Source organism: Sarcophilus harrisii, chromosome 1 (assembly GCF_902635505.1).
Source record: "Sarcophilus harrisii chromosome 1, mSarHar1.11, whole genome shotgun sequence".
Classification (NCBI taxonomy): domain Eukaryota; kingdom Metazoa; phylum Chordata; class Mammalia; order Dasyuromorphia; family Dasyuridae; genus Sarcophilus; species Sarcophilus harrisii.
Window position 1 is genome coordinate 56,478,910 of NC_045426.1, and position 12,899 is coordinate 56,491,808.

Below are 12,899 nucleotides of genomic sequence, written 5' to 3' on the forward strand. Positions count from 1 at the left end.
TGGTGATTTATCCAAAGAGTTTTTGTTTATATAGGTTATATTTATAGATATTTACCACATTAGAAATAGAAACTAATTTTAATTTGTAGACTCTCTGTAAGGATTTCAGAGACCCTCTGGAATTCTCTGGACCACATTTGAGAATCACTGATTTAGACCATTTGACAGTGATACAGCTTTTCCATGATATCTGTGAAGCCTCAGAGGAGGACTTTTGTGAAATCACAGTCATCACTTTAACATACACACAGGAGAGGTAGATGCCTCATCTGAGGAGAGACATCAAAGGTCACATCTTGTTTTCCTAAGTCAGATGCTTTAAAAAAAATAGTAAATAACATACTTAGAAGAGTCTTCTGTTCGCTTCGCCCTCAGGCAATTGGCCAGCTGAAAAAAGTTCTTCTGCCTTAGAAAATCAGCTTCAAAAGCCTGCCCGGTACCCTTTCGTGCTTTCGTCAAGGCAGCTGGTGTTCAAATCAAATAGAAACAGGACCACTAAACCTGTGGACCACATCTTGGCTTAATTTTTAAATGTAATATTATCTTTCATTCTATTTTATTTATTTTGCTAAAATAAATAATTCCTGACTACATTTCATTTTGGTTTAGGAAACATTCACGAGTATTAGAAAACACATTGGCCAATCTGGCTCTTGTTTGACATTTCTGATCAAGGGCATCTCTGTTGTGTGCACAGAGCATTCTGATTTCAGAAAAATATTTTCTAAAGATGAGAGATCAAGCTAATATCTCTATGCTTTCCTTTCTTAATTCAGTCCATGCACTTTTCCCTTCTTTTTAGCATTATCCTCTTTTCCTATTTCTAGATGCCCTTAATAATATTCTGTCCTCATTAGTAGAGCCTCGATGTAGAGTTCTTTATATGTATTTGTTAAAGAAAGTTACTCGTGTTTATTACATTTTCTTAAATATCATTGATGCCTCTTCATGTAGTGTGTTGGCCATGGAAGAGGTACACAGTGATTCCACTCCTCTAAGTAGTTTATTATAAAATTTCATTATAAAATTTCATTTTGTGTCCATCCACAATCTTTTTGCCAGTTTCATCTACATATGTCCCTAGGCTGATCTGTCTTAGCTGGGTCTTACTCTACAAACTCTACAAGCCTGAACTAAGCTGTTTTTCCTTATTTCACTTGGCAATGATGTTCATTGAGCTTCCACCATCATCTGTTTTGCAAATAAGTTTGTACCCTCAACTTGTCTTGCCCTTGGCTGCTATTTCTTTTCTACTTGGAAAGGAAATCAAAAATGTTTATTGGCTAAGGCAGTTTCTGGGCTTTTTCAGCAGCCTTAAATGTGGTAAATATTTTTGCATCCGCTAAATGTTGTTAATAAAACACAGAAGCATAGAAAGGACCTCAGTGCTGTACTGTATGCAAAGGAGAATCCCTATTACAGTCTACCTAGAATGTTGTCACCCAATTTTAACCTGAAAATTTCCAAAGGAAGGGAACCTACCAACTCCCAAGGGGAACTCTGCCACTTTGGGACAACATTCACCATTGAAATTTTTCCTTATTACAAGCCTAAATTCATGTCTTTGCAATTCCTACCCATCACTTCCAGTTCTTGGTTTTGCGGCCAAATAGGACGTCTGATCCTCCTTTCATCTGGTAACCCTACAAATACCTGGAGACAGTTAATATATCTTCCCTGAGTCTTTTCTTCTCTGGGTTAGATGTCCCCCATTCTTTCAACCAACCCTTATGTGGCACGGACTTAAGGTCCTTCATTGGCCCACTATGTGGCTGTAGTCAGTGCCTTTATTTCTCTCTTATTTTCCACTTTTCAGAAATATCAGCCAACTGAGGTGGGATTAAAGTGATTGTGACTGAACAATGTACCTTTGTCTCTCTCCTACATCTTTTATGTGATTTTTAGAAATCACTGCTCCATCATTTTGATTTTTTTGTGCTTTCATTAGATGCCTTCAGCATACACTTATATCTTGTTTGACAATGGTGTTTATGACTTTGTGACTTACAGATGGTTCACTTGTAATCTATAAACATTTAGACTCTTTTATTCCTGATTTTCAAACTATATTGACTAAAGGACTATTTTAGGAAATCACCTTGGCAGTGATATGGTAGATGGATTTGGGTCAGAGTGGAATCAGCATCTATCCAATTGTATGTCCTAATTTGAGCCATCGGGCATGGTGATCCACTTTGTTTTCCCTTTATAGATGGCTATTCTGACATCATTAGTAACTAGGTTAGCCATTCTCCAATTGAAAAATGGTCAAAGGATATGAACAGACAATTCTCAGATGAAGAAATTCAAACTATTTCTAGTCATATGTAAAGATGCTCCAAGTCATTATTAATCAAAGAAATGCAAATTAAGACAACTCTAAGATACCACTACACACCTGTCAGATTGGCTAAGATGACAGGAAAAAATAATGATGATTGTTGGAGGGGATGCGGGAAAACTGGGACATTGATGCATTGTTGGTGGAGTTGTGAACGAATCCAACCATTTTGGAGAGTAGTTTGGAACTATGTTCAAAAAGTTATCAAACTGTGCATACCCTTTGATCCAGCAGTGTTACTACTGGGCTTATATCCCAAAGAGATACTAAAGAAGGGAAAGGGACCTGTATGTGCACGAATGTTTGTGGCAGCCCTTTTTGTAGTGGCTAAAAACTGGAAACTGAATGGATGTCCATCAGTTGGAGAATGGCTGAATAAATTGTGGTATATGAATATTATGGAATATTACTGTTCTGTAAGAAATGACCAACAGGATGATTTCAGAAAGGCCTGGAGAGACTTACACGAACTGATGCTGAGTGAAATGAGCAGGACCAGGAGATCATTATATACTTCAACAACAATACTATATGATGACCAGTTCTGATGGACCAGGCCATCCTCAGCAACGAGATCAACTAAATCATTTCCAATGGAGCAGTAATGAACTGAACCAACTATGCCCAGAGAAAGAACTCTGGGAGATGACTAAAAACCATTACATTGAATTCCCAATCCCTATATTTATGCCCACCTGCATTTTTTATTTCCTTCACAAGCTAATTGTACAATATTTCAGAGTCTGATTCTTTTTGTACAGCAAAATAACGTTTTGGTCATGTATACTTATTTGTGTATCTAATTTATATTTTAATATATTTAACATCTACTGGTCATCCTGCCATCTAGGGGAGGGGGTGGGGGGGTAAGAGGTGAAAAATTGGAACAAGAGGTTTGGCAATTGTTAATGCTGTAAAGTTACCCATGTATATATCCTGTAAATAAAAGGCTATTAAATAAAAAAAATTAGTAACTAGGTTATTACATATGAATTTGGATAATAATAATTACATTCATTATATAGGTTTAGGGCTGGAAAGGTCTTCAGAGGCCATTTAGGCCAGACCCCTCATTTTACAGATGAGGAAACTGAGACCTGAAAACCCTAAGTGACTTGCCTGGGTCTCTTTTATGTTGCCATGAAATGTGGAATTAAGAGGGACACTTAGATTGAAAATGCCATCCATATAAGAACAAGATATGAGTGCCTTTCTGGGCCTCAATTCCCTCTGTAAAATGGGGATGACTAGTACTTTGCCTATCTCACAAGTACTGCTTGTTAAAAAATAAAAATAAGTAACTGAGTAAAGATCTAAGGATCACTAAAGTGCAAGATTAGGAGCCAGCAGCTTAATGAAGCAGTTAAAACAAACCTAATGTAATCATCCTGAGGCTGAATTAACAAAGTCATTGTTGGAGCAAAGGAGGGCATAATCTGTACTCCATCCTGATCCAATAGAATGAAATGTTTTTGATCAATTCTGGATTTTTAAATTTTTAAATGGCACATTTAAAAATGAGCCATTCAGAGAAAGATAATTAAGGTGCTGAGAAGACCACAATTGTACTGTATGAAAATTTTTGATTTAAGGAATTAACATTATTTGGGGGGGCAATATGGTGGATAGATTGCCTATCCTGGAATCAGGAAGACTCTTCTTCCAGAGTTCAATGTAATCTTGGACATTTATATTTGTTGTATGACCCTCAGCAATTCAATTAACTCTGTTTGCCTCAGTTTCCTTAACTATAAAATGAGCTTGCTAAGAAAATGGCAAATCACTCCAGTATATTTGCCAAGAAAATCTCAAATGTGGCCATGAAGAGTCAGACACAACTGAAAAACTGATTAAACAAAAAAGAAGAAAACTGATTTAAGAAACTAGGAATGTTGAGCTTGTTAGAAGAGAAAGCTGGTGGCTCTCAGAATGAAGCTAGCAGCTGCCATTGCCAGCATTCCCATTAACAGTTCCCTTTGCACCATCCGAGAGGCAGGGGCAGGCAGGGTACCATTAACAGAAGAGGTCTGAGAGCCTTCCTTTCCCTGGGCCCCACAGCTCCCTTCAGTGGGACTCAAACTGTTATCCTAGATCTCATCTAGGCCAGGGACAGACGGCTTTCCCATGCCCAAACCCTGAATCTTATTAAGCATCTTTTAAAACCTCGTTCCTGCAATGCCCAGGCTGCCAGTCACTGAGTGACAACCCAGTCTAAACTGAAAGTCTGGCTTCCAGACTAATATTTGCTCTGCTCAATGTGCCCAGAATTGCCATGCTATCAAACCCCGTCCCTGCCAAAACCCCATACACCCATGTGGGCTGCTCAGACTTCAGAGTAGATTATAGAATAGCTTGAAAACCCTCCTGAAAGTAGCAATAGGGTGTATCATTGCATTTAAAGAAATGCTAATTCAGCCTCCCAAAAACGGAGCTAGTTCTTGCAATATGTACATCAACCTCATCACAGATGTGGACGTCCCTGGAAAGTATATTATCTAGATTAGTTGATCAGTGGAATAGATTAGGTTCAAGGGATAAAACAGTCAACAAATATAGCAACCTAGTCTTTGACAAACCCAAAGATCCCAGCTTTTGGGATAAGAACTTACTGTTTGATAAAAATTGCTGGGAAAATTGGAAACTAATATGGCAGAAACTAGGCATTGATCCATACTTAACGCCGTACACCAAGACAAGGTCAAAATGGATTCATGACCTAGGCATAAAGAATGAAATTATTAATAAATTAGAGGAACATAGGATAGTTTACCTCTCAGACCTGTGGAAGGGGAAGGTTTTTATGACCAAAGCAGAACTAGAGATCATTACTGATCACAAAATAGAAAATTTCGATTATACCAAACTGAAAAGTTTTTGTACAAACAAAACTAATGCAGACAAGATTAGAAGGGAAGCAATAAACTGGGAAAATATTTTTACAGTCAAAGGTTCTGATAAAGGCCTCATTTCCAAAATATATAGAGAATTAACTCTAATTTATAAAAAATCAAGCCATTCTCCAATTGAAAAATGGTCAAAGGATATGAACAGACAATTCTCAGATGAAGAAAATGAAACTATTTCTAGTCATATGAAAAGATGCTCCAAGTCATTATTAGTCAGAGAAATGCAAATTAAGACAACTCTAAGATACCACTACACACCTGTCAGATTGGCTAAGATGACAGGAAAAAATAATGATGATTGTTGGAGGGGATGTGGGAATACTGGGACATTGATTCATTGTTGGTGGAGTTGTGAACGAATCCAACCATTTTGGAGAGTAGTTTGGAACTATGCTCAAAAAGTTATCAAACTGTGCATACCCTTTGATCCAGCAGTGTTACTACTGGGATTATATCCCAAAGAGATTATAAAGAAGGGAAAGGGACCTGTATGTGCACGAATGTTTGTGGCAGCCCTTTTTGTAGTGGCTAGAAACTGGAAACTGAATGGATGTCCATCAGTTGGAGAATGGCTGAATAAATTGTGGTATATGAAAATTATGGAATATTACTGTTCTGTAAGAAATGACCAACAGGATGATTTCAGAAAGGCCTGGAGAGACTTACACGAACTGATGCTGAGTGAAATGAGCAGGACCAGGAGATCATTATATACTTCAACAACAATACTATATGATGACCAGTTCTGATGGACCTGGCCATCCTCAGCAACGAGATCAACCAAATCATTTCTAATGGAGCAGTAATGAACTGAACTAGCTATACCCAGAAAAAGAACTCTGGGAGATGACTAAAAACCATTACATTGAATTCCCAATCCCTATATTTATGCACACCTGCATTTTTGATTTCCTTCACAAGCTAATTGTACAATATTTCAGAGTCTGATTCTTTTTGTACAGCAAAATAACGTTTTGGTCATGTATACTTATTGTGTATCTAATTTATATTTTAATATATTTAACATCTACTGGTCATCCTGCCATCTAGGGGAGGGGGTGGGGGGGTAAGAGGTGAAAAATTGGAACAAGAGGTTTGGCAATTGTTAATGCTGTAAAGTTACCCATATATATATCCTGTAAATTAAAGGCTATTAAAAAAAAAAAAAAAAAAAAAAAAAAGAAAGTATATTATCAAGACCTTGAAAATGGAGAGACCGAAGACCTTCATAACCAATCTTATTCTCAGCCTGGAAAGAAACTGAAAGAAGTGGCAGCTAGATGGCCCAGAAGATAGAGTGCCATCCCTGAAGTCAGGAAGTTCTGAGTTCAAATCCTACCTCAGACACTTAACACTTCCTAGCTGTGTAACCCTGGGCAAGTCACTTAACCTCAGCAAAAACACACCAAAAAAAATAAAAAAGAAGAAAGAAAGAAGCTGAAAGAAACTCACCACCTAGCTCCATCTTCAACTCACAAGTGCCTTAACTGAAATAAATGGCAGTATGATATCTGAATTCATTGTCCAAACTCTCAATAGAAAAACTGTTTTACTTAGAAATTTGGTGTTCTTGTGATACAGAATTAATAGAAAACTACTGTGTCTAGTTTTTAAAATTCTGTGTCAAAACCAGAAAATGTCTCAGAAGTAGACATTTCAAGTGAAAAAGACAGCGTATTGTACTCCATCAGTCAAAATGGGAGGGTAACCCAGAGGTAGCATCTTTCCTGACTAGAACATAAGCTGTAAAGACCAGCTATCCTGGATTCTCCACAATTTCAGGTTTAGGGATATACAACTATAATTCTGATAGAATTTTCATCAACTAGCAGAATAGTGACAAAAAGATCAGCAGGTTGCAGCAGACCTAGAATTATTTGAGCTGTGAAGAGAAACCGGTGAATTGCTTGCATGTGTAGTCAGTACTAATATTTACCTGTGAAAAGTATGTGTTTTGTTCATTGACGCATATGATAATTATGGCATATTTACATACCTTAGAAATGCTTATCTATTATACATAATTTTCTGTTTGCCTTTTTGCAAAAAAATATTTATATATATTATTGTATAAACCAATTATTACTGCATTTCTTTTTGTTCATATTTACTTGTATGTGCTGTGCATGTATTGTAGTAGAATGTACTGCCACAATATGTGCTACATGTAATTTAGACCTTGTAATCACTGGAGAAAAGTCTACAATTTAAAAGACAAATATGTTCACATACCTTGATTGATTTGCTAGGGACAGCAAACATTTTACTGGAGGAAGTGGAAGTCCAGAGCCTAACAGCATATTAGAAAAAAAAAGTAGTAACACTGGAGTAATAGACTAAATATAAATGACACAGGTGATCCCTTTAAAATGAGAAATAGTCCCTTCAGTGAATCAGAGGGGGAAAAAAGACAACTCTCTAGGATGAAGAATATTGATTGGTTAATTGTTTTCCTACTACATCCTACTAAAAGGTATTGTAGATAATGAAGTAATATCAATACTAAACATATATGCAACAAGTGATATAGCCTCCACATTCCTTTTTTTTTATTATAACATTTTATTGACAGAACCCATGCCAGGGTTCTTTTACAACATTATCCCTTGCACTTACTTCTGTTCCGATTTTTCCCCTCCCTCCACCCCCTCCCTTAGACGGCAAGCAGTCCTATACAAGTTAAATATGTCGCAGTATATCCTAAGTACAGTATATGTGTGCAGAACCGAACAGTTCTCTTGTTGCACAGGGAGAACTGGATTCAGAAGGTAGAAATAACCCAGGAAGAAAAACAAAAATGCAAGCAGTTTACATTCATTTCCCAGTGTTCTTTCTTTGGGTGTAGCTGCTTCTATCCATCATTGATCAATTGGAACTGAGTTAGATCTTCTCTTTGTCGAAGAAATCCACTTCCATCAGAATACATCCTCATACAGTATCGTTGTTGAAGTATATAATGATCTGGTTCTGCTCATTTCACTCAGCATCAGTTCATGTCAGTCTCTCCAGGCTTCTCTGTATTTATCCTGCTGATCATTTCTTACAGAACAATAATATTCCATAACGTTCATATACCATAATTTACCCATCCATTCTCCAATTGATGGGCATCCATTCTGCATCCAAATTCTTAAAGAAGAAAGTTGAGAGCTATAAGAAAAATTAGACAGCAAAACTATACCAGTGAGGGATCTGAACCTTGCTCTCTCAGAACTAGATAAATCAAACCACAGAATAAATAAGAAAGAAGTTGAGGTAAATAGAATTATAGAAAAGTTAAGTATGATATACTTGTGGAGAAAATTGAATATAAACAGAAAGGAACATACTTTTTTTCTTAGAAGTACATGGAACCCATACAAAAATTGGCCATTAGGCCATGAAAACCTCAGAAATTGAATTGCCTCCTTATTGAAAAGAGCCATATCCATCAGAGTTGATCATTACATAATCTTATTGAGTTGTTGTACAATGTTCTTTTGGTTCTACTCACTTCACTTAGCAACAGTTCATGTAAATCTTTCCAGGTCTTTCTGAAATCAGTCTGTTGATCTTTTCTTATAAAGCAATAATATTCCATTGCATTCATATACCGTAACTTATTCAATTGGCCCCCAATTGATGGGCATCCACTAAATTTCCAGTTCCTTGCCTCTACAAAAAGGGCTGTTATAAATATTTTTGCACATTTGGGTCCTTTTCCCTTTTTTTGATCTGTTTGGGATACAGACCCAGGACAGAGACTGTTGGATCAAAGGATGTGCACAGTTTGATAGCCTTTTCAGAATAATTCCAAAATTATTCTCCAAAATGGTTGGATCAGTTTACAACTCCGCCAACAATGTATTAATGTCCCAATTTTCCCACATCCCCTCCAACATTTATCATTGTCTTTCCTGTCATCAGGGTAACATTTAAAAATCAGTTCATTGAGTCCAGAAAAGAGACTTCAGAAGAGGAACCCAGATTCTGAAGGGACAGACTGTATATGCATGAAGCTAGGACAGCAAGACTGTATATGCATGAAGCTAGGACAGCAAAAGCCAAACAGAGGTGATACCCAGCTCGAAACTATCTGGTCCAGTTGGCAAAAAGTATATTGGGAGAGGAGCTGTGTGGATGAAATTCCTCCTGTAGTACATAGCCTAAGTCAATGATTCCCGTATCTCCTTTCTCTCCCTGCCTTTTCTACTCTGGGCCCAGGAAAATCTGCTTAACCAGCTTTGTTTGAAATGTTTACTTTCTTAAACATTTTTAACCAATAGCCTTTGTTTAAGCAATGTATTTAGTTATTGAGAATAAAGTTGGAAGGACAACTGGAGGGAGGATTTTCCAGAAAAGAAAGAGATAAATTTAATTCTTAGATGTTTTGCCAGAAGCATTTTATGTGTCTGAAGGACTGAAACAAATAGAGAGAGAGAACTATAGCTCCTTTGGCACTACTTCCTAGAGTAAAGAAGAGATACAAACAGAAATCTTTTGGGCTGAGTTAGTAGAAGGATCAAAGGCAAATAGAAGTGGCTCAATAATCTTGAATATTCAATGAAATGGAGACATTTCTATTGTATGACAGATCCATAAACACCTTTTCTGGTTTGTTTAGGCAATTGGAGTTAAGTGACTTGCCCAGGATCACACAGCTAGGAAGTGTTAAGTGTCTGAGACCAGATTTGAACTCAGGTCCTCCTGACTTCAGGGCTGGTGCTTTATCTACTGTGCCTCCTAGCTGCCCCCATAAACACCTTTAAATTAAATTAATGAAAAGTTCTTGGTTTCGATGTATTGGGTTTCCTTGGAACGAGAATCCTGCTGTTATATGTACACTTGATTTTACAAAGTCAATTACTTACAATTCATTAAAGAATTAGAGATGCTACTTTTTAAAATGAGAGAAAGCTTATGAGAGATAGGATATTAGTTGTCTTCAAGTCTTTGAAAAGCAGTATGTAGCCCGTGAAGAGTGGGAATCAGTGGACGAAGCCTCCTATTATTGCAAAGACGGTGCCCATAGATAGTACATAATGGAAGTGGGCTACGACATAGTATGTGTCATGAAGGACGATGTCTAGGTTTGAGTTAGCAAGTATGATTCCTGTTAGGCCTCCAATTGTAAAAAGGAAAATGAAGCCCAGGGTTCACAGTATAGCTGGAGATCATTTAATGCCCCCCCCCCCCCCCCTCCCCGTGTAGTATAAGCATGTAGAGGAGAGAGAATATTTGCTTTACTTGAATCCAGGGGGGAAACTAAGAAAAATGGGTGGAAATTTAAAGCCAACATAAGGAAAAATCTTCAGAGTGGAATGGGCTCCTTTTAGAGATGTGGAGCTCCCCATCATTGACAGTCTTCAAGCAGACACTGCAGAATCATTTGTCATAGATGTTATCAAAGTGATTTCTGCTCATTTGTAACTATTAGAGCTAGGGAAGGACTTTTGAGTCCAATTTAAAGAGACTGGTTATAAATCTAATTTAAGGAGATAACAGTACTTGAGAGACAGGATAGCCCAATACTCTGCCTACTATATTTTAATAAAGATGTGTCCAGGCTGGATACATCACATGACTGTGGGGAAGTCTTTTGGCCCCCTGAGTAGTCTCAAATAAATGAAAATAAACAAATAAAATGAGAATAAACAATCCTTGCACTGCCTATGCCATGGGCATTAATAATGAAGAAAGTAATAACTAAATTCTAAAAGGCTTCTCAAAATTGAGCTTTTAAAAGGAAACAGTTTCCTGCCTGAGGTGAGACAATTGGAAAGGGGAGAGGGGAGAAAGAACAAGAATAGTGGATTGAAGAAGGTCCCTTTTCCTTCAAAAAATCCTTATGTCTTTCAGCCAAGTGTTCAGTTACTTTCTACCATGAGCAGGGCACTGTATTGTCAGATTTTTTAAAAGATACAGAAATAGGAGGAAGTTTCCTTGCCTTCAGGAAACTTTGATTTGACTCAGAAAAGCAACTCACCCCAAATAGCAATTAGTGGATGAGAGTAATTATAATAAGCTGTGTGGTTCAGACGGATAAGTGCTTAAGACATAAGAGATTAGAGTGGCTTAGAATCATCAGGGAAGGCTTAGAGTTATAAATCATTTAATCTAGAGGGAAGCTTGGGGTGCACCTAGTTAAATCCCTTTATGGTACAGATGGGAAATATGAGGCCCAGAGAGGGGAAGTATACTCAAGGGAGAAGGGCAGGACTGGAAAAGGAACAGTAAAGTCAATTTCCTTTTCTGAGCCTTAATTTCTTCATCTATAAAATGGGCATCACAATAGTACCTACCTTCATAGAATTGTCATGGTGATCAAATAAGGTAGTGAACATAAAGTGCTTAAAGTTTTATGATAATAATAGTTACAATTAATGGCGGAGAGAGGAAGGGCTTCAGATTGTGAAGGGCTGCAAATTCTAGATAAAGGAGTTGGGGTGGAATCAGGTCGGTAACTAGATGGCACAATGGATAGAATGGAGACCTGGAATAAGGAAGATTTATCTTCCCAAGTTCAAATCTGGTCTTGGGCAAGTCACTTAATTCTGTGTATCTCAGTTTCCTCATCTTTATATAAAATGAACTAGAGAAGGAAATGGCAGATCACTGTAGTATCTTTGCCAGGAAAACTCCAAATGGGATTACAAAGAATCAGACAGGACTGAGATGACAGAGCAACAACAGTAGAATCAGTTAACTAGTATTTGTTACTTTGGCCTCCATATTTTTTAGGAAAGCTCATTTACAGGACTTGCCAGGCCAAGGCAATGCCCTCCTGCTTTAGGACTCACCTGGGTTGTGAGTAGATGCAGGGAGTCCCTGTATATATCCCCAGCATTCCAGTCTACTGATTCTTTTTCTCTTTTGCTTGCAGGCTAACACTGGGATCATCAATGACACTCAGCAGAAGCAAAAAATGATCAGTAGCAACCTCGCTCTGATTCAGGTGAGCCACTCCATAGTTCCTTCTGTCATGTTGGTCAAGTATATGTTCTAGTGGGACAGCCCTTGTCAGAGTGATAACTGGGGTGTGTGTGAGTGAGTGTGTGTGTGTGAGTGTTTTGTACTGGGGAAAGATCGTAAATTTAACCTTCTCTTTGGTTAATCTTTTCACTTGGGGAGTGATCACAGAAACAGAGATCCTGGGGCACTGGCATAAGGCCACCGTTGGTGAGACCTGAGGATAGTGAGGGGGACAGGTAGTGTGGTATAGTGGATAGAGAGCTGGCCTCAGTCAAAGCAATCAACCAGCATTTATTAAGTACCACTATATGCCAGACTCTGAAAATTTAAAAAAAAAAATCTTTAATAAGGATTTTCTTTCCCTTAAGAAGCTTATATTCTGTTAAGAAAAATAATATGTACAATATAGTTTTATAGTTTATATGAATGTCAGGAACTACTTGACAGTCACATCAGACTTCCATTCTTCAGGCTGTTACTTGAATTCCTTTCCTTATTAATTTCTTTTCAGGTGCTAAGGCAGAGAATAAATTTGATATTCCCTCCTAAATTAATAGAAATGCATATCATTAATTAATTAGCTCTGAATCCTTTTTCCAATTTACAATGTAAATAGCTTAATTTCTTTTCTCTTCCTTTTTTCTCAAACCCTCTAGCTTCATAGGCTTAAATAAATATTAATGGAACTGGCTATACAATGT

General features: G+C 37.4%; 1 protein-coding gene across 7 annotated transcripts in view; it reads left to right on the plus strand.

Moving 5' to 3' along the window:
- SLC41A3 (solute carrier family 41 member 3) overlaps nucleotides 1–12,899 on the plus strand; it is a 73,366-nt gene that overhangs the window by 22,702 nt on the left and 37,765 nt on the right. For all 7 annotated transcript variants that reach the window (XM_031955968.1, XM_012543671.3, XM_023498228.2 and 4 more), the window contains one exon: nucleotides 12,110–12,181. In XM_031955968.1, coding sequence (XP_031811828.1) covers nucleotides 12,110–12,181 — 72 coding nt within the window. The remainder of the gene's footprint in view (nucleotides 1–12,109; nucleotides 12,182–12,899) is intronic.